Consider the following 22,294-nt stretch of genomic DNA (forward strand, 5'->3'; position numbering starts at 1 on the left):
GTTTTTCTCCTTCGGTCGTTCACTTTGGAATGTTTGCCTTCTCGAGACTCTCAGCAAACTTGTGGAAGACGACGAGTCTCTTTACACAATTGCAACTTTGATGCAACTTTTGCGCAAACGTCAGAGAGACGAGATTCCATTTTTTATTCTACAAATGCTACGAGATAAGAGGAACAAATAGGACTTCAACAGGGTCTAGAGATCTCGAGATAGGAGATGCGCAGATGATTCAATTTTCTCCAGACGTCGATTACAATATTGTTTTTTTGAGTCTCATTTTGTTCGTGGATTTTTGGTGCAACGATGATGGATCGTTCGGGAGCAACGACAGCAGTGGACGACTGTTTTTTCCACAAAATTTATAGCCACGAGTGTCAATTGGACGAGCCAAAATTTTGTCTTTCCTGGCAGAATGTGACAGTTCGAACGAACCGGAAATCTCCCAGCCTCGCGAATAAACTCCTCAAAATGCTCACGGGACGAGAGGCATCGATGGAAGAACGAGCGATCGACGTCTTGAGATCAGGTACGAAAAATCGGGATGGGAAATGCTGAGAAAGCGTCGAGTCTGCTTTGGGTCTCGGGAAAATGTGCGAAGAAATAAAAAATAGAATTCGAATTCTCGACTTTTTGTGTCCTGAAAATTCCTCAGCTTCTGATCATTCTCGCTCCTCGGTAATAAGAATTTGGTGACAAATTTTTCATTCAAGTTTCCGGCTACGCCGAGTCCGGCCAAATGATCGCCGTGATAGGACCGAGGTATTTGGAAGCAAAATAAAAAAAAAAAAAAAAACAGAACCACCAGATTCCCTATTTTCTTCATTGAATCCGCACTTTTTTAGCGGAGCTGGAAAAACCACTTTGCTCGAAACACTGGCCAAGAAAATCGAACCGATTTCCGGATCGATCAGGGTGAACGGTGCAGAAATTTCGAGCCAGGAGATGTCGGAAATTTCCAGTCACGTGCCCCAGTTCGATCCGCTGCCGGAGTGCTTGACGGTCGTCGAATATATCGCTTTCTCGGTACTCTTTGAATGCAAATTATTTCCACTGCTCGTTTCATTGATCCGGGGAACAAATCACTCGAGCCACAAAACACGTTTTATTGGGAAAATCCTCGATTTCGAGTGAAAAATTTGATAAAAATTTCAAGTTGAGAGAACATTGAGAAAAAAGTCAAGTGTCAAAAGTCAGTGTAATTAAAAAACGTGAAAATTGAGGTCAGTGAAGGGAAATTAATAGTTTGGCTAATTTTCAAAAATAACAACGCTCGCAAACGAAAGCAACAATTTATGACGCACACTTTCCGCCAACATTGTACCGATTATCGAGCTCCCCATTTATTTCATTCGGGTAATTGTAAGTGTGAGCCAGGAAACGGGCGATTTGTATAATCGAGTGAAATTTTAATGAAGTGCGCACTCAGACTGGAGGGGAGAGTCAACAGGGAGGATCAGAAACTGCTGGCACGCGATATAACGCTGAATTTGAGTTTGTACGAGTGCAAGGACTCGTTGATTCGCGCGTTATCGGGCGGTGAAAAAAAGCGATTATCCCTCGCGGCTGAAATAGTTACGAAACCGCAGATCTTATACCTCGATGAGCCAACGACAGGTAATAATTACGCGAATGATGAATGCTCGTTCGAGAGCGTTAGAGTCGGCGAGAATATTGAGAAAGAAAAGAAGAAAAATGTTTTTTTTTCAGGACTGGATACATCGGCGGCGTTGCGCGTTGTGGAGTCGATCAAATCGATTTCCACGAGAAGCATCGTCATTTGCTCGATCCACCAGCCGAGTATGACGATCTACAAGCAATTCAGCCACGTGATTTTTCTCGCCGAGGGCAGAGTCGCGTTCGCTGGAACTCTCAGAGACGCTCGCGCCTTTTTCGAGGGGTAAAAACAAGCGAAACTCGATTTCAAACTCGTCAGCGTCGCAGCCTTGTCAAAATCGCATTTTCGTTAATTCGATTCAGCGAAGGAGCCCGGTGTCCCTTTGGCTTCGACGAGGCTCAATATTACGTTAAAATGCTTTCCAAACCTGCCAGCGAACATAAGCTAATCGGGGAAGCAACCACTTCCCGGGAGGATGACGATCCTTCGGCCAGAATCTGTCGAGCGTACGCTGACTCTGATCTCTCCAGGATTCCTGCCCTTCGCCTCCGCCCGAGCCATCGCAAAACTGCATTCTCGGAGTAAGTCATTCGCATTCGAACAAAGTTTGGGGCTCAAGAGCCGTTTGGAACTCAATTATATCGAGCGAAGAAGAAAAATTTCCATTCGATTTTTTTGCCTTGATATTTGGGCAGCTCGAATTAAACAGAAACGAAAAATTCGTTCATTTCCAATTGCCAATCGATATTTTCACTGGCAAACTCAACGATTTGCTTATTTCGTTTAATTTTAAAAGGAAAAAGCCCCGCTGGGTCGCTCAATTCAACTGGTTGGTCTGGAGAATCTACCACGAGAACCGAAGAACTTTAGCCGAAGGTCTAATCTCCTTCAATTATTTCACGGTTCGTTACAATCGAATTTTAGCCAAGTATCTTATCTGAAATGCTCGAGGGATTGGGAATAAGCTGAGCTCAATGACTTTTTTGCCCCTCGAGATCTCCATCGTTCTCGTAATAATATTTTTCTGGGGTATCGACGCGAGGAAGGAACGAGGGATCCAAGACGTGATGGGGGTTTTGTACATGGCGAGCGCCGAGACGATTTTCTCAACTGCTTACACTCCGCTCTATGAAATCGAACGGGAAATTCCGCTTTTCAGGCGCGAAGCCGGCCTGTATTGCCCCTCAGCTTATTACGTCGCGACTTTTGTCAGCTGGGTGAAGATTTTTCTCAATTCATTTCTCCAAAGTCTTTTTTCTTCTCCTACTTTCGAACGAAATATTTTTGCTCACTTTTCGTCGATTTTTTGGTCACACTTCGTTCGAAACGTATTTGAAGGATTGCGACGACAATTATTCAATGCAAATCACGAAGCCTCGTGTAATTTTTTCCCTTTTTCTCTCATTGCTCACTGCCAGCTGCCCAAGACGATCGCAAAGTCGTTTTTACTGGCAATTATGCTGTACGCTATTCTCAGCACGCAAGACTCTTTTTTTCCAACGTTTTTACTATTTTTCGCGTGCTCGATCGCCAGCGGTATTTGTGGTCTCGCTTACGGCAGCATGGTCGCATCTTTCGTCGAAGACAACGAGATCGCGACGATCGTTATGGTGCCGATCGACCTTATTGCGTTTCTCATGTCCGGCATTTTCTACAATTTAAGGTACTTTCGCGACAAATATGAGCTGCAAATAATGAGGCCACAGATTTCAATGAAAAGTTAAAAATTAAAACAAAAACGTTTCAAAATAAATGCGTTTCGGCCTCCAGGACTCTGAAATGGTACACGCAGCTTCTGAAATACATTTCGATGTTTTACTACACGAACGAGGCACTCGCCATCGCTCACTGGTCTCAAATCGAGGATATCGGTACGAACGAATTTCTATCAAACAATTTTATTTGACAGCCAATTCGATTCTCCGATTCACATCGGAGTATAATTTTTCTCCACTTTCAGAGTGTGCAAACAGCAGTTCTGTGCAGTGCGTTTCCACCGGATCAGAAGTCCTCCTGCAGTACGGATTTGAGGAGTCGCATTTTTGGATGGACATCCTCGCGATGATTATTCTCGCGGTCGCGATGAATTTGAGCGGGTATTTGGGGATGAGGAGGCGAAGATCATCGAAATTGACATTTTGACGAAAGTTGTACTCGGAAGAAGATTTTATTGCACAATTGAAAAAAACGTTTCTTTTACATCGTGTACAAGAATAAAAAATTTATCAGACAAAACAGTGGATAAAAATCTGCGAAACAAAAACGCGTGAAACTGAGCGATCGATGCGGAGCAATTGATTCTCGCGGTTCGTCGATCGTTTCCGTCGAACGATTTACCCAGTCGTTCGACCCCTCGACGAATCGAGCCTCCGGATACTCTAATAAACTGGCTGCTTTCGACTCCGAATTCTGAGTGCGAGATAACCAGCGACGTGAGCGGCCGCGAACATCGCCACGAGGCCAACCAGATCGGTTATATAATTGCCTGGCTCGTAACCATATTTATCCAGAACGCCTGCCCCGCTCGATACGCACGGCTCTTCGGGGTCCTCGGGACACGCTGCGATTAATTTGATCGATTATTCCATTAGCATACTTTGCAGCTCGTAAATCTCGGTGCAGAAATTCTTCCATTTTTCTATTCCACCGTTTTACTTTCGTGCGTTTGCGGCAATCGCGTTTTTCAATTATACGCTTGCATTAAAAACTTTGGATTAGCGAATCTATAAAATGATTATTGCGCTCTTGTTGACAGTTTCCAGACTGTTATTTGAGGTAAAGAATTTCCGAGGGTTTTTTCATTTTTTTCACACTCCAACTTCGAGTTTCGCTGCTCGTTGCACAACTGATTTTGTATTTCGTATAAATTGCTGTCTAATTGAGACTTTTTTATGGGATTCTGTGGAAATATTCGTTCAACGATAATTCGGGCGAGGAAATCCGACTCGAAAATCTTTCGGCAACGATTTTGGGCCCGAATTGAAAGATTCGAGAAAACTGAGCGCAAGTTTGTCCGAGGGTTGGAGAAGCAAATGAATTTCGACGAAGGAAATGCGCGTTTTGAGGGTATTTCTAAAAATTTCATTACGCCATTCGTACCTATGTGATCGAATTCGCTCCATTGGACTAGCGAAACGGCTTCCGTGCTGTAGTAGAAGTGCGATATGTACTTGAGCCAAGACACTCGAACCGGCAAATCCCTGTCCAAAAAGAATAATCGGATTTATGACAGTCAGAGCCGAAAATGGAATTTCGACGAATAAGCGAGGGGGATTGAAACTCGATGGAGTTTTAATTGGGCGTTTTAATTACCGGAGATGCAAATAAATCCCGCTGAATATGAGGGTCAAGAAGTCTATGGGAACTGCCAGAAGCGAGGCAGTGTCGATGGACTCGAAGGCTGCCGACATGAGACAACCTTGAGGTCCAGAAGAGTGGAAAAATCGTCGAAAAGACATCGATTAATTGTTCGTCACGCTCAAAAGTTTAAATTCTTGAAAAAGTAACTGACCAACCGCAGTTGCAACAGCCGCGCTGAGCATTACTGGCACGGCGAAGAAAAGAAATCCTGCGAAACCGCCTTTCAAACCGACGATGCCAAAAATTAGGGCCGTGTACAAAAAGGGCTGGACAATTGCACCGGGAATCTGTGAAAATAAAAAAACTATCTTGATCCACCGGGAATGACGAAAAAGACGTTTGTTCGCTCGAAAAGCTCAAATGCGAGGTCCTTCGAATCTTGATAAAAGAAAATTTACCATTACGACGACTTTGCTGACGTAATAAGGAGCGGGGCTGTACAGACCGCCAGCAATGTCTCTCAAGAGTAACGGCAGTTCTTTGGGAAAAGTGTAAAAGACACCGTAATTAAATGTGAAAATAGTTTCAGTCACTACGAGATACATCAATCCTTGCATGTTCTGTATCCCGCGCTGGTCGATGTTTTCTGTCACCGATACGTAGGGCACTGCGACGAGCAAACCTATAAACTGTTTGGAAAGATTAAGGGGGGCGTACGGAGAAGAAAAAGTAAGGAAACTCCGAAGCTTTCGTTCGTAATTTCAAAAGCAGCGATGAGTGAGCAAAAATCATTTGACATTGCGTTCCATCGATTGATTAGAGTTTAGAGTGTGTTTAAATTACTAAGAAAATAATGCATTTTTTACTGACCATGTAGAGAAGAAATTTGAAGAAAATCGTGAATTTGTTTCTTTTGTAATCGATGTAATTTCTCCACGTAAGCCACTCGAGTTGAGTGTAGGATCGAACTTTTTTGAATTCGTTTATCGACATCGAAGAAGCGCCGCTTGAAAAAATGGGATGAGGCGCCGCTTCGTTGAGTATTCCGGCGCAGGAATCTTCCAGCTTCTTTTTTATCAACTGGCCGTGTATAGATTTTTGAAACTGATCGCATATGAATCTCGTCTGAGGGATATTTCGAGATTATAGTTAGAAGGGAAAAATTCGAGTGCGATTGAGCGACGAGATTTTTTCGACTCACTTTTGCCAGACATTCGGCTTCCCTGTCACGAGTCACTGACAATTGGGAGACGAAGAATTCCGCGCTGTTGAAGGTCGGAGGGCAGCAAAGAGCGAGGCTACATTGTTCAAAAGTTATTTCATTAAGGAGTTTCGGTACAAAAGTCTAAATATTAAGAAATTGATGAAATTTGGTGATAATGTTCTTCAACATCAAGTGCGAAAACACAAATTTTTTCAAAATTTTCTTCTACTTAGTTATCGAGTAATTGCGCATTAAAGCAGATTTCTTATGTCCGGAATGTATACCTATATATATGGAAACGCTATGCTTATACACGTCAACTTTAGTGATCAATTACTCGATAACTGTGTAGAAGAAAAATCTTAAAAAATTTGTATTGTCAAATTTGGCACTAAAGAATATGTTAACCAAATTTTATAAAATTCTGAACTTTTTGAAATTTTTTATGCTTTTAGCATGGTTTAGCATGGCAACATTGTATCGCCTGTACCGAAACTCCTTAAACTAACGAGTTTCTTTGATCGATAAGCTGGTCGAACTAGAATTAACATCGGAGTTTTCCTTCATCGAATAAATTTTGTCGATTCCCATCGAATATTTCCCTACTTCAGTCATTTTCAAAGGATCGATCGAACACAAAAATCCACCTGTTGAAAAACTTCGTTGCGTTTGCCGACGAGCCCTGAAACGCAACTCTTCCAGCGGAGATCAAAAGAATCTCGTGGAAAAGGTCGAGCAGGCCGGAGGCTGGCTGATGGATCGAGCAAATGACGACTCTGCCTCGAGCCGCGACTTCCCGTAACGTTCTTATGACGACCATCGCCGAATAGCTGTCCAAGCCCGTGGTTGGCTCGTCGCAAAATAGCACGCTCGGTTCGGTCAGCAGCTGTGCGAGAGTGGATTTGAAAAAAATTTCGATGAAAGTAGAAAAGTGAACAAAAGAATTGGCCAAACATCGATAAAGATTTTTCTCTTACCTGAACGGCCAGTGAAACCCTCCTTCGTTCTCCGCCCGAAAGTCCGGACAATTTGGTGTACTGGCAACGATCCAGACCCAGGTCACCCAAAAGGACAGCGATCCTCAGAGTTCTGAACGCTGATTTGAACCTCCGATCCATTTTCATCCGAGCCTTTGGCAGTAAAAACCAAATATGCGTGCGCGACGCCATTAAATATTTAATCGCGAGTTATCGTCACTTTGGCGACCCGTCCAGCTTCCCTCGGATTTAAAATTCTCGGTGCTCGCGGTTTTAATTACGTAAGATTTAACGACCGTCTGTTAATTGCCGCGCTCGTCCGACCGCGGGATTATTTTCATTCCTCATTTTTCAATCTCTCGCTTGTCAATGTGATAAAAAGAAAAAAGCAAAAAAAATTCCACACGCTTCGTCATTGATTTAATCGAATCGAGGCTTTAATCTGATCGATCGAAACGCACCATGAATTCCATGTGCTCCTGCACTGTGAGTGACTCGACCGCGAGATCCTCCTGCGGAACGAATCCGGATATTCTCGACATGATTTTTCGATCGACGGGCTCTCCGTTCAGCAGAACATCGCCGGTCGCATCTCCTGCAAACGAAACGTCACGCGACGTTGTTATTCGAGTTTTTTATTAACAAGGATTCAAGCTAAGTAAGTGAGGGTGAAGAAAAATATGGAAGAATCTCGAAAAATGTCATTTCTCTCTCGATCCTACCCGACGAACCTTTCAATCGTCGGCTTATTGTCGCCAAGAGGGTAGTTTTACCGCAGCCACTGAAACCCGAAACGTGAGATCGAAGCTTTCAATAAATTTTCACATTCTCAGCTCTCTTATGATTTTAGATTCGGAGCTTTACCTCGGTCCCAAAATCGCCATAAGCGTCCCCGACTGTACGACTCCGCTCACTGGAGAACAAAACCCGTACGACAATTATTATTTACACGCCGATAACAGTTTCTCAGCAAGTGCATATCCGAGTGCAAAGTTTCTTGCAACTCGCAGTGGCATTATCGTGTATTAACCTCCCTGCAGCAGCTGAACATTTTCTACTTCTCTAGCGCGAATTAAGCCCATCAAATATCCGCCGCTTTTTTTCCTCTTTACGCTGTAGCATATATTTTTCCATGCGAGAACGAGACGACTGTTTGGAAGGGGAGCGCTGCACGAGCCGCTTTTCCCATTCGATCGGAGCTCCGAGTCCAGCTTCATCTTCCGATGATCCAATTTTTTTTCGTATAAAAAACATACCAAGTGAGTTACGACGAGCTTTTTATCGAGATTGTGGAATGAGGGAACAGTGAAGAGGTAACTTGGTTCTGTGAGGGCTGTTCCAAGTGAAAATTCGTTCGAAAATCCGTTCGACCAAATTAAAAAACAATAATTGATTTCCTTTGAACAAAATCGCCCTGAAAAATCACGGTTTTTTGCAATTTTTGTGCCGTTCGAACAAACAATTTTGTCCCATTGGAAAAGTGAGTTTCCACAGGAGATCGAGGAATGATCGTCGCGTTGTTCGATCGAGCGGGGTCGATAAGAAAATCCACGAGTTTTATTTTCAATACGTTACGACTGTGGACAGCGATCGTTGAGCGATCAGTTAGAAGGGGAAAAATGAGAATGAATTTTTCCCTCCTAACTGGAATAATTGAATAAAAATCATTTTAATTAATTTATTAAGAAGGGGAAACTTAAAATTGATTCAAAATTAAAGTAAAAAAGAATTTATTAGAAAGAAGGGAAAACTAATGAAAAAGTAAATAAAAAAATTAGAAGGGGAAAAATAGTACGTGATATTCGAATTGCGTGGTTCGGAGAGAGACGGAAGATGAGGAGGCTTTGCGTATTTTCTTCGAGACACTTCAATGGCAAACGAGCAGTTTATGTAATGTTACAGGTCCGCGTAGTTTCAAAACCTTTCAGCATTCGTTGCTGTTTCAAGCTACGGATCGAAATGCAAACGTTTACAATGGAAAATGGTTAGCGGTAGGGACAATTCATTCGAGTTCCTTGACGAATGACCTCGAATAGAAAAACAGTTATTTAACGGATAAAATAATGGATAAATCGTTGGTACGCAATATCGCGAATAATGATCGATCGATGTACAAAAATTACTGGATTTTCGACTCGAAACAAATTCCAGAGAGAGCCTAAAGCGTCTTCAAATTCAAAAATATCCGGAAGTTTGACTGGTTTTGAAAAAAAGTCATGAGATCGTGAGGTCGTTACAATATTTTTAAAAAATGAGAACTGGACGACTTTTTTCATGGGAAAATCCACGCACGTACCTTGGATCACTCTTGTTGAGTTTGTTTCGGCAACGCTCACGTGTTCCCTCCCCAAGCACTCCCGAAGCTTCGAAAAAATGTGCAGAAACCCGAGCCTCGTATTTCTCTAGGAATTTTTTAATCACTCTAAAAATAAAAAACCGAATTTCCCCAATAGATAAAAAAGACTGAAGCAAATTCGTCAGTTTTCTTCGTTACTTTCTTCTCTGGATTTTCGTTCCCATTTTCACAAAAAATCGAGGAAATCGAGTTGAAAAAATGGCGCGAGCAAACAGACGAAAAAAAAGGAGAATCGGTGGGCGAGAACGAGAGCAAAAAAACCTCTTTAGGGTCGTGTCTCGGTGGCTGAAAAACCTGGAAAGATTATCAGGGGATCCAGTCTTCACGGTTACTTCGGGGTGACTGAAGCCACGTATCGAGTTTTCGCACCACGTTCTCTCTACGCACGGACTCTGCAGTATAGAATTCCATCTTTCTGTGGGGGAAGACTCCTCGCGCCTTTTTTTTTTACTACGACGGTGTTGCACAACACGATGCACGAACAATAACAAACTTGGTCGAATACTTAATCGAGCTATTGTTAATCCTATTAATTTACCTAATTTTTTGTTGCTGGAAAATAGTTGGAATTTTTTTAATCGATGTTGAACAAAAAAAACAAAGTGAGATTCTTCAAAAAAATTTTTCTCCAATTTTCTTTCCTTTCCTCCTTCTCCAACTTCCTTTTTTCATTTTTTCTGTCGAACAACAAAAAATGTTGGAATGGAAAAAGTGCAAGTTAATTGCATACGAGATAAAACGTTGGAGTGGGTTTTAATGGGCGTGTCTGCGACAAGAATCTTTCAATAGAAAATGGCGACAGTAAGACAATCGTATCAATAAATGTGATATTTCCCACACGCATAAACGATTAGTCAGTGGCACGATTATTTTAATTATTATACGTTTCTCGACATTGCAGAAAAAATGAACGGTGAGTTTGAAGAACGACGAATGCTGCCATCTGTTGAAAAACGGGGGAGAAACTATTTCGATTTTTTTCGTTTTCTCCATACAAACACGTTGAAGCCCCGTTGCTAATGTCAACACAATTTTTCCATGTTTTTCGACGATGGATGAGAAAACGAATCTGGTTCACTTCGGATCCAGAAACTCTGAAAGATATTTTTCCTCCATAATTTATTTAAACTATCGTGATCCCGGATTCGAATTTTCTACTAAATTGATTCTGTATATAATCGAAAACTGACGATCTCAACGAAATTATGACGATTCCACTGATTCGTTTTTGAAAAGATCTCAATAAAGTGCGGCTCTATCGATTTATCGTTGATAAAAAATAAAAATACAGGCTTTTAATTCCCATAATTATTCGAACGAATATTAAATCGAGGTATTTTCTTATAATATACAGTTTATTTTTATCAAAATGTACATTGAAACGTGTACCGTTGAAGCAATGTTAACAATTCATAAAGATATCAAATTTCGAATGCGCAATATGCTTCTCTCGTCATATGTATTTTCGTGGTTAAAATCCGGTGTATAAATTGACTCCCTATCGTTACTGAGTACGGAGACTTTGTTTAAAATCGTTTTTTCTAAAAATTTCGTCAGTTTCACACGTGCTTGACACTCGATTGTTCTAATATATTAAAATAAATAAAGATTGAGATAATAGTAATGAAGAATTATTGTTTCCATCGTGTTCCTCGCGTTAGTAAACAACTTGATTCTGAGTTCTCTACCAAGCAGGTAATGACTAGCATCGAGATACGTTGCAATTGAGATTAAAACGCCGCAATACTCGCAGTACTGTACATGATATTATGCAAGATGTGGGTACGCGTTGTAAAATAAAATATCAACAGTAGAATCTTGTTTGATTAACAAACACAGGGCATAAAGTTGCTGTTGACTGATCGATGATTGTGTCGTCAACAAGAGCAACAAACTTATGTATTAGAGTTGGGAAAACTCTCTTCAGTTCGTTTTCTTCGCGTCAGCTTTTTCATCCTTCGCTTGGCCACGTCCCATCAACTTTGCCAAAGAGTCCCAAATGCCCCCGAGGAAAAGGGCGCAGAATAAATTCTCGAATGGAACAAACGGATCGTGAATTCCAAGCAAAATCGAAGAGAGCTAAACAAAAGAAGCAAATGACAATTAATAGAGGAAACAGTTGCCGACGAAATATCGTTGAATATGCTACGAACGAACTGCTACTTCGAACGTTACATAATTCTGGCAAAACTGAGAGTTTTGCCAGAGTTATGCAATATTTTTCAATATAATCAGATTCCTTTTTGAGTTATTACGCAATTTCGAATACTCGTTCTTCCTCTCATACCCGAAATTCATTCGTATTGAAATGTTTTATGCCTCGATAACTACGGAAACAATTGCTTTCTATTGAATACTTCATTGTCACGTTTTCAATGAATTCCAAACTCGTCGGCCAACGTCTTCGGAATTGATTGACAATTAAACCGCATTTTCATTTTACGTTTGATAGAAATAACAGATTAATCGGTGCTCTACGCAAATTTGCAAAAGTGAAAGAAAAAAATACGAAAAAAGGTAACACGAAATCTAAAGTTCATTAACAGAATAATTTTTGACAATTTTTCGTTCCAAATTTTAGATAATTGTCGCTAAAAACTCCCTGGATATAAAATCAAACTTCTGATGATTTTACAACGACTTATGTGTAATTTTGAATCAACCATTCATCGGATTCACGTTGAGGGTTCGAAAAGCGTTATCGAAACATCGCATAAGCTACTGAAGCTTTTTCTAGGATCGATTTCTTTCTTAGGATTCATAAAAAAATGTCGAATCTTCGGTTCGCAAAGGTTCCACTTCCAAGAGAAACCAATTAATCATTATTCACTATAAACGAATTTTGGAGTGAAAAATGCGAATTTACCGAAATCGAATGTTATACCTTAAAGTAGACGAAAAAGATGACAATTCCAAAATAGACTAATGCATGAGGCGCCGAAATGAGATCAGTCTTTTTATCAAGGACGAATATGATCGACGCGACCATCGATGCTTTGGTTGGGCTGTAAAAAAAGAAACAAACAAAATAATAATTCCATTACATTTTCTTCGAAAACTTTCGTTCTATTTTTGTCAACATTTTTCTCAATTTTGTTTTAGCTCTACTTGCAATTTTTTTTTAGGATATTTTTATTTTATATTTTAATTATTTAATTAAATTTAATTAAAATATTAAATATTTTAATAGGAAATGCAACCAATTCCTCGAAGTGCAAAATGACGTTATTTTTCATCTACCCAGCACGTCACGCTGACTGCAAAGTTTTGTACATCGACAAAATAAATATTTTCATCACTCACAAGCTCGGTTGCATGAATTCCATCGCTGTCGGCGTCCATACGCCACGAATAAGTCGTTCAAAAAGTTTCGTGAATCCGGCTCCATTACCTGAAAATATAAATGGTCTCTCATTGCAGGTATTGTTACACCTGGTGAAAACATTATAATTTCTTTATTATACTAACCTTTTAGGGTTCCAATGAGTATCATAATAAGATATGCATTCGGATACAGTTTTCCTGCATGTGTCACACCATCGTAAACCTTTTTACACCTGTGGACAATTATTAACCGTCGATTTTAACGATCAATATGTCTGACACTTTCATTTGCGTTCTATTATCTATGCGTGAAGGAAAAATATGCAATGGGAGCATAGAAAATTGTAGAGATATGTAAACCCGGATTGTTCAATCATTCTGTAATAAAATTTATCGAGGAAATTAGTGTTCCTTCCGTGAAACGATCCCCGCTGCAGGCTTTTTTCAAATATTTTGTTAAAGTGTAATTGGAATGGTGGGGACACAAGGAAAATATGTTTTATTGTATTTCAATTTCTGACGATTGTTAGATTTTCAAAATTCTATTGTTAAATTGTCCTCTCTTGTCTTCCCAGACTTCTGACTGAATTCAGTGGCAAAATAAACTTATTTAGAGATCGAGAGTGATGAAAACTCACCTGTAAATTTCCTTCATTGCTGAACATACGATTTTAATTGGTAAAAATTTTGCGACCTTGTATCCAATGTCAAAAGGCGTGTAGAATATTACATACCTGGAATGAAAAAAAATATGTTGTCAGAAATAAAGGAGAAACATTTGAGCCCTTTTTTTATTTATCTTCGTTCCAACTACTGCTCCTGAATGACAGTTTTTACAAATGAAAATCTTAACTCTGATTTCCACTATCGAATACGATGTTTTTTAAAATAACTCACTAAACAAGATTGAAATTCAACCGAATTAAATGATTTTCAAGTTAAAATCACTCTGCAAATGAATTATCGTCACTGTTTAATTGTAACGTATTGAAAAATTGTGGCTTTCGCTTTTCGATAATCGAAAAAACAAAACAGTAAATGAGAGTTCAAGGCCTTATCGTTGCCTGAATTTGCCTGCTTTAATTTCAAACTCTTAAAGTTTCCTTTTCCAAATTTCGTATAAATATTCAAAGATTCTTGCAGTACGATAAATATTTGGCTTTCGATACTAGTACTCGGCTCATTGGACAAAACACTTACAAAAAACAATGGTTCAAACAGTTTCGATATTTGTAAAGTTGGAGCACTGAAAGCCATATAAATGTCGTATCAAAGTAATCAATGTTTCTTTACGAACCAGACAACTGTCGCAACTACCAACTGTGGCGTATTTTTCAAGGGTGCAACAATAGATTCTCCTAGAAGTCCGTTACACAGCATTCCACCAGCGAAGACTACCAACATTGTAGAGAGCCAACATGATAAAGGATGTTTTCTCGAGAATGCTTGGGCTCCTGTGTCAATAATCAAAGATATTTGTTAGTGAACTTTTGTACAAAAATTACATTTTTTCAGATAAATCTACCCAATAAATGCTCAAGTTTACAGGGAACATTTTTAAAGATATAAAATATGATTGAGGAGAAAAACAACAAAAGTAAAACTTTCTTCAGAGTTGAGAAGTTCTATGTCTGCCCACGAAAGATCAATGGTGATTAACCCCTCGGCTGCACACCTATTTTCATCCCTCGTTTCCGAAGGCTTGTTCCTCCAGTGCAAATCGCTCGATTTGAACTCATTACGGATCATTTCGAAAGCGCAAAATAACAACGATTCAAAGGGAATAACTAGAAGATTTTTTCCCTCGAATCTCGACAATGATTAGTAAAAACAGACGAGCGTTTGAGGAACGAAAATTGACAACTAAATTTCAGATAAACGTTGCTGTCACTCGGTCAAGTCTCGAGACACGATCAACCATGAATCAGTGGAGCTTGAAGCTGAAATAGTGCTCGTCATGGCTCACAGCTGATTCCTTTTCCGGAAGTAATTTAACGCTCCAAGGAACGTTGCAAAGTTGGAATAAAAAGGTTGTAGTTTAATCGAGGTGTCACCAATTCCCTGACGTGTCGACACACTTTTTTATACTTTTTCAATGTCTGTCACAACTGACACTTGAGTGTGTTGAAATAAACGAATCGAATTTTTTCAACTACTCAAGCTTTCAGGACTTCATTTTTCAGGCTAAAAGTGTCGATTCGTTTCGATCAAATTTTTCACATTGTCACACTTCTATTGAGATTTGAATTGGACTAAGCACGTAAACAGACGATAATAAGCCGAGGGCAAAAATAACACGAAATATCAAAGTCTGTATGATTAAAGTCCAAATAATTAGAAACTAAACATAAAATTTGATTCAAAATATTCCTTATATTTTTCACATTTTCTTTAATTCATACATCCATAAAAAAAGCTTGCCTAACGTCATTCACTTGAAGCTATAAATATTGGGCCTCAGCAAAAAAATAAAAAATAAAAAAAATCAATTTTCTCGCAACCCTTCAATGAAAACTTTAAGACTGTCAAGTTATTTTCAACTTTTTGAAAACCAAATTATTTTCTTGACATTCTAGCCTAATTGGGTAATTGGATCAAAAGAATATTAAAGAATGTTAATCTGAAATTCAACGTATTTGATAAATTGCTTCGACAGCGATTGCGCTGAAAGAATTCAACGTAACTTCTATTTATTAAAAATCATCAAATTCGAGGCCATTATGAGAAGAAATGATACTTCCTACTTCGTTGAATGTAAATAAAATATAATATCTAGTCCTAGTAAAATATACATGAAGCGTCATGCTATTTTTGTCTCTAAGGTTCATGCTACAGTCGGACCAGGGCTGCCAAAACTTTAGCAATGTAACAGACAGCATTAAGGAAGAAGGTTGTTACCCAACGTGGATCAGTACAAAAATATAGCATTTTTCATCGTTCGAGTAAATTTTGTGAAGCTTGTATTTCGATAAGCAAAAAAACATTTTGAACATGAAAGTTTCAACAACGGCACTAGTTCTATTGGCCCTCAATAACAATATCCATATTTGAGCATTTTTGTTCCATGCCAAAACTATTTGACACTGACGAATGGATATATCGAATTAAATTATTTTTTTGAAAAGAATTTTGAGTACTAAATTGTGTTTTATTTAAGATGTCAATTTTGGGATATTGTGTTGTGCGCAATGAAGTATATCGAGTTCATTTCCATGCTATGACCAATATAATTGTACTATATTTATATGCAGAGAAATATTTTATGTTAGACTGAACATAAAATAAATTAAAATTGGATTAGTATGCAAGAATAGGAAAATAAATTAATTCAAACACTATGAGAGTGGAAAAAATGTAGGAATGATTTATTCAAAATGTATTAGTTAATTATTAGGAAGTGATTGTGAAACGACTATTTTTGAAAGTGGCCAAAATAAAATGGTCAACCCTTCATTTGACCTGTGCCCATTTTTTGATTTGTTCACTCTCAATTATTAATTGAATGGACAATTGTGTTTTAGAAAAATTAGATTCGAACGTAAATTAGATTTGTAGACAACTAAAGGTATGCGGCTTTTCTCCAATTTTTCTATTGGATATATAGATACGTATAAGTGTGTATATATATCGTATGAAAATGAAAGATTTAAATATATGAATTGAAGAACTCGGGCACGCGACAATACCAGGGGAGACTCGTCTATCTAAAGCTATAAACGCTCGGGGAGCTTTAAATTTAGAATGAGCCGGGTAGGCAGGCAGAGAGAGTCTTTGGCTTACCGGATCCTAAATCTTCTCTGACGTGTAACGCGCACAGTACACAATGCGCGATATCAAAGTAAGGGAACATTTTTAATTTAATGACCTGATTGGCCATATCTAGGAAAGCTTCGGGATCCATTTTGTCCCTTTATTTTTTCTATTTTTTCCACGCAGTTATTAAATTTATTTATTAAAAAAATAGTTATTTATATATATAACATGGAGGGTCAAGTACACGAATTCGAAATCACACTCTCCCGGCACTCTCGATCAACGCTGGCTTTGCGCCGTCCGTTCGTCGTCTGCTTTTCTCATCGAAATCTCAAGGCAAAGCCCATTATAAGATTAAAGTTCCCCTCGCCGCAACTGCATTAGTTCACACTTTCAGTCACTTGGCGGCGACACTTACTGACATCTCAACTCTACCGGCTTCAATTCTTTTTTAAAAAATATAAATACAACCTAAAATTCTGTATTTCCGAATATTATCACCTGTTATCATACACATGTAAGTCTTGCATTACATAACTCACTGCACACTTCGTAAACTGAGCTATCGCCAGAACTGTGACACATATTTATCAGTCCTCACTTTCCTGTCGCTTTATAACCCCAATTTTTTTCAACAAAAATTTATTATCCATTCGAACTTTCTCTCGATGCAATCCGTCATCGTAATCAACTGACTTTCGAAGGTCGATCTCATCGCGTCCAGACATTCAATATAAAATCGACGAAACTTGTTACACTTTTATTATCATCGAGTATTGAGGAAACCAGTGGTTTGGAACTGAACGCGGTATGTGAACCGAATGAACATTGTTTGATCGTACATTCTTGCACACTTACTGCAGCTGCGGCAGATATATTCTGACACGTACGATGTATATAATAAAAAGACTGTGGAAAATTCAGTAAAAGATTTTTTTATCGTAACTCATTCGGTATATCTTGAAACGCTTCAAAACTGTGGTTTGTAGTTCACGCGTCGAAACAAAGTCGAGAAAACTAAAAAAAAAAAACATTGAGTCGGTGAATCCGTTTTTTTCCACAGTAGAAAGAACATAAATTCGAAAAGAATCGTTGAGAAACGACAGCAAAAGAATTGCGCTTGTGCGTCGAGACGAACAAAAATTTCAAGGACGACATTAATACGCAGTAAGAGCTGATATCGAAAATCCGTCTGTAGGCAAAAAATTAAAAAATATGACGGAAACGAGTTTTATTTAAGTAGAGAACGGTCAAAAACATCTTAAATTTTTTCTCAGCATAAAATGTTTCTCGTACGCGATGATATTAAATTGTTCTTTCTATTTTGTAAAAATGAAGAGGATGTATGATAAAATAGAATTTATTAAAATTTATTGAAATGCACCATTTCATAATACAGAAAAAAAAATTATGTGGAAATTCGTTGAATGTCAGCTGTATAATCCTTTGTTCTCTGTTGATTGCATTTTGTCGTTGAAATATTATGTCAAGTGATTTATCGTTGATTATTCAGAATGTAAAAAATATGTTTTCAGAAAAACTGAAAATGGCTCTATCAGGAAAAGTTGTGCTAATCACTGGTGCAAGTTCTGGAATCGGAGCAGCAACAGCCATTCACATGTCAAGCCTAGGAGCATTGTTATCAATAACTGGACGCAATGTTGAAAACTTGAAAAAAGTGTCTGACCAGTGCACAGGACCAAAACCATTCATCGTGGCTGGTGAACTCACCAATGAGAAAGATACTGAAAATATTCTTAAATCTACGATCGATCACTATGGAAAGTTGAATGTGCTGGTAAACAATGCTGGAACTTTGGAAAACGGAAGTATTGAAAATACTAGTTTGGAGCAATTTGACAGGTACTCAATAAACACCTTATTTGAGAATGCTTGGCACAGTTGATAAGCTTTATTATCATTATTATTATGAAATACTAAATTTTCTATTTCATCTGATTTCAGAGTTTTCAATTTAAACGTCAGATCGATGTATCATTTGACAATGCTTGCTGTGCCGCACTTGGTGGAAACGAAAGGAAGCATTGTCAATGTTTCCAGTGTTAATGGCTTAAGATCATTCCCAGGAGTTCTCGCATACTGCATGAGCAAAGCAGCAGTTGATCAATTTACCCGATGCGTCGCTATTGAACTCGCCGACAAACAGGTTAGTAATAAATTCCCACATAATCTAAAACTTTTTTCGTCTACCTCTTGACCCATGTGCCTTGTAGAGCAATAATAAAATTATCGTTTCTTATGCAAAGGTTGAAATTGTAGCTCTTCTTTTTCGAAAATTGGAAGATCACTTCCCTGTTTGTAATATCTGAACTTCTTATCACAGGTTCGAGTGAATTCAGTGAATCCCGGTGTAACTGTGACTAATTTGCACAAAAACAGTGGAATGAGTGAAGAACAACTGAAAAATTTCTTCGAACGTAGTAAGACTACACATGCACTTGGACGCCCAGGTGATGTCATGGAAGTGGCAAAGGCAATTGCATTCCTAGCTGGAGAGGATGCTAGTTTTACTACTGGAGTGAATTTCCCAGTCGATGGTGGAAGACATGCTTTGTGTCCACGTTAATTTATTTCTAATACAGTTTTATTATGGTGACTTACGGTTCCTCGACATTGATTGATCAAATTCCACGAAATATTTTTATATCTTTATATAATTCATGATGCAGAATTTTCTAAAAATCCAGGAAATAAAAAATATTTTACACCCGAATTTTAAATTCAGGTTTCCTATATGCAACATCGATTTTTATTAGTTTTGCTTTTCAAGAATGTACTTATGGATGCAAATATATCAAATGCTCGTAGACAGTTTGAGTGTGAACATTTTTCGTAGACGAGAAATCGCGAAATGTCAACGTCTATCAGCAAAAATATATAATATGTATAGAATATCGTAATTCAGTCAAAAATAGCAGTATTCGCGCTAAATTTTATACATATTATTCTTTTTTTGAATTTTGATTCATTTCGAAAACCGTTAGTGAAAGGGTTAAGCAAATATTCGTGTTAAGCTTTTTTCAGGGGTTTCCCTTGATTTGAATTATTCATTTAAAACTTTTTACTATTATTTCTCAAACTGAATTCTTTGATTTGATCATTGTTGGATGAGATCTATATCTGCGTTCAAATAGTCCAGATTCATAAATTTGTGCGTAGTCAATGGAACTTCTCAACAGATTTGATAATAATGTTAGTGTAATACCGGCTGTGTGGCGAAAATCATTTATTCCTCGATACATTCGTTGCTTTGTCACTCAGACGATGTCCTGTTTCCATATAAATTCAGTGGTGTATGCTGATTTTGGTGAACATGATTTTTGGCAAGTGTAAATCAATAGCGTACCCCAATCGACACTTCTGAGAACATCTTTGAATCCCAGATAATTCAGTAACTGAGGCATTATCTGTGAACATAGATTTTTTATTAAAAACTTTTGCTATAAAATTTGGTTATTTTTCTTTTTTTCAATCTGTACCTGAAATTCGAAATGCCGTGGACCATCACAGAGTTCGCAGTCAGGGATATTTGGTGCATTGCTGGTTGAAGATATGTACAATGGTGTTCCACCACGATCATACCTGGAATCAAATGAATATTTCTTGTTCATTTATTTTTTATTTAATATTGCTGTCATATTTTGGATTTATCATAAAAAATTTGCATTATTACCTCAAAACTTGATCAGGGTTTTCTTTGACTTTTTCACTGAAAGCAGTAAATGTTTCGTCGGTTTCAGCTTTAGACATGTTCTGAAGATCACTGTCTATTTCGTTCTCGGATTGCAATGTTCCTGCTTTGCCACTTGCTACCAATGCTTCGAAACGTTTTATTTCTTCCGCCTCTTTTGCAAAATCATCCTTAGTGTCGTCCGGTTCGCTTTTATTTTCAGATTCCATTACTAATTCGAATTCTGGATATAAGGCATAACTAAAACCGCTTGTCTCAGTAATAGTTTTGCTTTGATTTGGTGAATCGAGGCTGCATTTTTGTTTGTGCCCAGCTTTCCAATCACCAATTTGGTGTTCACGACAACAGTAATTCACTTTTTTACATTTTGCACAGTGTTTCGGTGCTAAAATCCCGCATACTTGACAAGTTTTAACCCATTTTTCAGCTCCTGCAGCGCAAACATGTTTTTTTTACAACAAATCACTGACAGTCTCTTAAAGTTTCAGAGTATACAAAGGAATATCCATTTTAATTGTAGACACAAAAATCAACACTCAAAAAGAGCAAAAGTAAAAATTGGAGAGTAAAATGGTGCAGCTTCTGACTTAGCAATAAATTTAAAAGTACGTGGGAACCTCAGTATATTTACGTATATCAGATCTCCAATGTTCAACTTCTTCAGGTGGCTCAAAGGGATAGTAAGGATTTTCCCTGGGCAGTTGACAGCGTAAAATCTTGAAGTTGTCATTATTGTTTGGCTTGCAGCAAGCCTCGTCCGTGCAAACGAATACGTACAGAGTTCGGTGGAAGGCTTGAGGGTCGTCTTCGTAGGGTGCATATATTTGACACAAAAATATGCAAGGAGTGCCACAAACGTTGCATTTCAAATCGTCGCTATTTGGAATATTTTTCAGGTCTAACCATGCTGGTTTGCCGCCTACTTTGCTCGGAAAAAAACGACTCTCTAACCTCCAACTTTCACACTCTTCCACGAAACCTATATCAATTTTGTTCATGATTTACTTTTAAAGGGGTTAAACAATAATGGTTTTTCGTTTTTTCGTAACGTTGCAGGTTAAATTTTGTTTAACGCGAGAAATTGAGTTCAAAGAAACGTTCCGCGACTACTTCTCAAAATATGTCAAAAAGGTTAAAAGTACGCACGTGTGCGGTAACGACCCGTTACCGCCGTTACTTGACCGCGCACGCGAAAAAAAACACATGTGCTGACCGGGATTTCGATTTAATATTGAAATCGATCATGAGAGATGGGATTAACCGCAACTTATTCTACGATTGAAACAGCAACTACAGCAGACTTTACGATCAAAATTGAGTTTACGTTATTGGGAGAGGAACGTCACAAAAATATACAAAACAATATTGCGAGATTAATGCGCGTATAGTAAATAATATAGTTGTGAGCATCGCACTATAACATGATTATACATTAAATTTTATTATTTCGCTGTGAGATGAAGTGATTAGTCATCTAGAAAATTCTTATCACCGACTGCACGTATGCGGCGGCTTGACATATATTCAAAAGAGCTGTTAATCGAGCTTCTTAGAATGAGATGTCACTCGTAAAAATAAACAAAAATTATGCGTCAGAGTTTTTCCTGATATGAATTCTCTATTTAGAAAAAATAACAACGATGTAGGCTTTTTAATATCTTTTAATAGAAGAAAAAATATGTTATATTCTTATTCAGTTCCTTGAGATATATTCAGACGGAGCAAGAATTTCGTTATTCGCCAATATCGATGCTCTTTCAAACCGGTTAAATAATGCTCGTTTCCGTACATATTGAAAGACCCTCTGGACATAACGCGATATGTAAGCGTTCAACGTGAAATTTCAAGGCACCTCAATGAACTTCCGTTGAGGTTATTATTGATGAAAAATTTCTCACGTCTCATCGGATGAAAATGACTTTTTGGCTACTATAGAACCGAAAAATTGATATATTTCGGTATCAGACGCTGTGTGAAAAAATATCGATTATCTTTGTTAAATATCCCGGATCCTGATAGCAGATTGAAAATATGGAGGTTGACAAACAGCCGT

General features: G+C 38.3%; 5 protein-coding genes and 1 long non-coding RNA gene across 15 annotated transcripts; 3 read left to right on the plus strand and 3 right to left on the minus strand.

Annotated features, from left to right (window-relative positions):
• The first annotated feature begins 303 nt into the window (after positions 1-303).
• On the plus strand, positions 304-3,850 carry LOC122416626 (protein brown-like). The gene is made up of 11 exons (XM_043429695.1): positions 304-526; positions 711-759; positions 843-1,023; positions 1,416-1,614; positions 1,708-1,897; positions 1,978-2,196; positions 2,412-2,517; positions 2,611-2,832; positions 3,034-3,278; positions 3,386-3,486; positions 3,576-3,850. The coding sequence occupies exons 1-11, from the start codon at positions 304-306 to the stop codon at positions 3,755-3,757; spliced, it is 1,917 nt and encodes a 638-aa protein (XP_043285630.1). The 3' UTR covers positions 3,758-3,850.
• LOC122415991 (protein scarlet-like) lies at positions 3,767-9,781 on the minus strand. 2 transcript variants are annotated; one of them, XM_043428626.1, is made up of 14 exons: positions 9,393-9,781; positions 8,127-8,313; positions 7,961-8,009; positions 7,828-7,877; positions 7,558-7,691; positions 7,097-7,249; positions 6,767-7,005; positions 6,117-6,213; positions 5,786-6,040; positions 5,374-5,604; positions 5,127-5,262; positions 4,928-5,033; positions 4,715-4,815; positions 3,767-4,175 (listed from the first exon to the last, which is right to left on the minus strand). In XM_043428626.1, the coding sequence occupies exons 2-14, from the start codon at positions 8,311-8,313 to the stop codon at positions 3,994-3,996; spliced, it is 1,920 nt and encodes a 639-aa protein (XP_043284561.1). In that variant the 5' UTR covers positions 9,393-9,781; the 3' UTR covers positions 3,767-3,993. The 2 variants fall into 2 exon arrangements, with proteins under 2 accessions (XP_043284561.1, XP_043284562.1); XM_043428627.1 differs by lacking the exon at positions 9,393-9,781 and having other exon boundaries at positions 7,961-8,005; positions 8,127-8,184.
• A 1,007-nt stretch (positions 9,782-10,788) lies between these two features.
• On the minus strand, positions 10,789-16,835 carry LOC122415846 (trimeric intracellular cation channel type 1B.1). 2 transcript variants are annotated; one of them, XM_043428355.1, is made up of 7 exons: positions 16,557-16,835; positions 14,074-14,230; positions 13,415-13,510; positions 12,921-13,009; positions 12,756-12,843; positions 12,337-12,457; positions 10,789-11,531 (listed from the first exon to the last, which is right to left on the minus strand). In XM_043428355.1, exons 1-7 carry the CDS (start codon positions 16,675-16,677, stop codon positions 11,376-11,378), a joined length of 828 nt encoding a protein of 275 aa, XP_043284290.1. In that variant the 5' UTR covers positions 16,678-16,835; the 3' UTR covers positions 10,789-11,375. The 2 variants fall into 2 exon arrangements, with proteins under 2 accessions (XP_043284290.1, XP_043284292.1); XM_043428357.1 differs by lacking the exon at positions 16,557-16,835 and adding an exon at positions 16,236-16,260.
• On the plus strand, positions 14,426-16,229 carry LOC122415848 (uncharacterized). The gene is made up of 2 exons (XR_006261992.1): positions 14,426-14,806; positions 15,599-16,229. It is a non-coding gene; the product is annotated as an uncharacterized lncRNA (long non-coding RNA).
• Positions 16,836-16,917: 82 nt separating the features above from the next.
• On the plus strand, positions 16,918-19,263 carry LOC122415847 (3-oxoacyl-[acyl-carrier-protein] reductase FabG-like). Of its 7 annotated transcripts, XM_043428362.1 has the most exons (5): positions 16,934-17,046; positions 17,234-17,337; positions 18,065-18,392; positions 18,495-18,696; positions 18,874-19,263. In XM_043428362.1, exons 3-5 carry the CDS (start codon positions 18,076-18,078, stop codon positions 19,114-19,116), a joined length of 762 nt encoding a protein of 253 aa, XP_043284297.1. In that variant the 5' UTR covers positions 16,934-17,046; positions 17,234-17,337; positions 18,065-18,075; the 3' UTR covers positions 19,117-19,263. The 7 variants fall into 7 exon arrangements, with proteins under 7 accessions (XP_043284295.1, XP_043284297.1, XP_043284294.1 ...); XM_043428360.1 differs by lacking the exon at positions 17,234-17,337 and having other exon boundaries at positions 16,918-17,046; XM_043428359.1 differs by lacking the exon at positions 16,934-17,046 and having other exon boundaries at positions 17,183-17,337.
• A 296-nt stretch (positions 19,264-19,559) lies between these two features.
• On the minus strand, positions 19,560-21,742 carry LOC122415845 (Zinc finger protein RP-8). Of its 2 annotated transcripts, none has more exons than XM_043428353.1 (4): positions 20,873-21,736; positions 20,224-20,671; positions 20,030-20,132; positions 19,560-19,957 (listed from the first exon to the last, which is right to left on the minus strand). In XM_043428353.1, exons 1-4 carry the CDS (start codon positions 21,237-21,239, stop codon positions 19,808-19,810), a joined length of 1,068 nt encoding a protein of 355 aa, XP_043284288.1. In that variant the 5' UTR covers positions 21,240-21,736; the 3' UTR covers positions 19,560-19,807. The 2 variants fall into 2 exon arrangements, with proteins under 2 accessions (XP_043284288.1, XP_043284289.1); XM_043428354.1 differs by having other exon boundaries at positions 19,760-19,957; positions 20,030-20,152; positions 20,873-21,742.
• Positions 21,743-22,294: the final 552 nt, after the last annotated feature.

This window comes from Venturia canescens, chromosome 9, assembly GCF_019457755.1.
Source record: "Venturia canescens isolate UGA chromosome 9, ASM1945775v1, whole genome shotgun sequence".
In the NCBI taxonomy this organism is placed as follows: domain Eukaryota; kingdom Metazoa; phylum Arthropoda; class Insecta; order Hymenoptera; family Ichneumonidae; genus Venturia; species Venturia canescens.

What these genes read in the sequence shown, in the direction of transcription:
- LOC122416626 (XM_043429695.1), top strand. Translation starts at nt 304, where the DNA reads ATGATGGATCGTTCGGGAGCAACGACAGCAGTGGACGACTGTTTTTTC. An exon ending in GCTCGCGCCTTTTTCGAGGG is followed by an intron (nt 1,898 to 1,977) that starts GTAAAAACAAGC and finishes AATTCGATTCAG; the next exon opens with CGAAGGAGCCCGGTGTCCCT. An exon ending in GTCTCAAATCGAGGATATCG is followed by an intron (nt 3,487 to 3,575) that starts GTACGAACGAAT and finishes CTCCACTTTCAG; the next exon opens with AGTGTGCAAACAGCAGTTCT.
- LOC122415991 (XM_043428626.1), bottom strand. Translation starts at nt 8,313, where the DNA reads ATGAAGCTGGACTCGGAGCTCCGATCGAATGGGAAAAGCGGCTCGTGC. An exon ending in AAGCCGAATGTCTGGCAAAA is followed by an intron (nt 6,041 to 6,116) that starts GTGAGTCGAAAA and finishes AATATCCCTCAG; the next exon opens with ACGAGATTCATATGCGATCA. An exon ending in TCAGCAAAGTCGTCGTAATG is followed by an intron (nt 5,263 to 5,373) that starts GTAAATTTTCTT and finishes TTATTTTCACAG; the next exon opens with ATTCCCGGTGCAATTGTCCA.
- LOC122415846 (XM_043428355.1), bottom strand. Translation starts at nt 16,677, where the DNA reads ATGGATCCCGAAGCTTTCCTAGATATGGCCAATCAGGTCATTAAATTA. An exon ending in GAATTCATGCAACCGAGCTT is followed by an intron (nt 12,458 to 12,755) that starts GTGAGTGATGAA and finishes CTTTTTTTACAG; the next exon opens with CCCAACCAAAGCATCGATGG. An exon ending in TCTTTTTCGTCTACTTTAAG is followed by an intron (nt 11,532 to 12,336) that starts GTATAACATTCG and finishes TCTTTTGTTTAG; the next exon opens with CTCTCTTCGATTTTGCTTGG.
- LOC122415847 (XM_043428358.1), top strand. Translation starts at nt 18,055, where the DNA reads ATGTTTTCAGAAAAACTGAAAATGGCTCTATCAGGAAAAGTTGTGCTA. An exon ending in AGTTTGGAGCAATTTGACAG is followed by an intron (nt 18,393 to 18,494) that starts GTACTCAATAAA and finishes ATCTGATTTCAG; the next exon opens with AGTTTTCAATTTAAACGTCA. An exon ending in TTGAACTCGCCGACAAACAG is followed by an intron (nt 18,697 to 18,873) that starts GTTAGTAATAAA and finishes TTCTTATCACAG; the next exon opens with GTTCGAGTGAATTCAGTGAA.
- LOC122415845 (XM_043428353.1), bottom strand. Translation starts at nt 21,239, where the DNA reads ATGAACAAAATTGATATAGGTTTCGTGGAAGAGTGTGAAAGTTGGAGG. An exon ending in ACATTGGAGATCTGATATAC is followed by an intron (nt 20,672 to 20,872) that starts GTAAATATACTG and finishes TTTGCGCTGCAG; the next exon opens with GAGCTGAAAAATGGGTTAAA. An exon ending in CACGGCATTTCGAATTTCAG is followed by an intron (nt 19,958 to 20,029) that starts GTACAGATTGAA and finishes CTATGTTCACAG; the next exon opens with ATAATGCCTCAGTTACTGAA.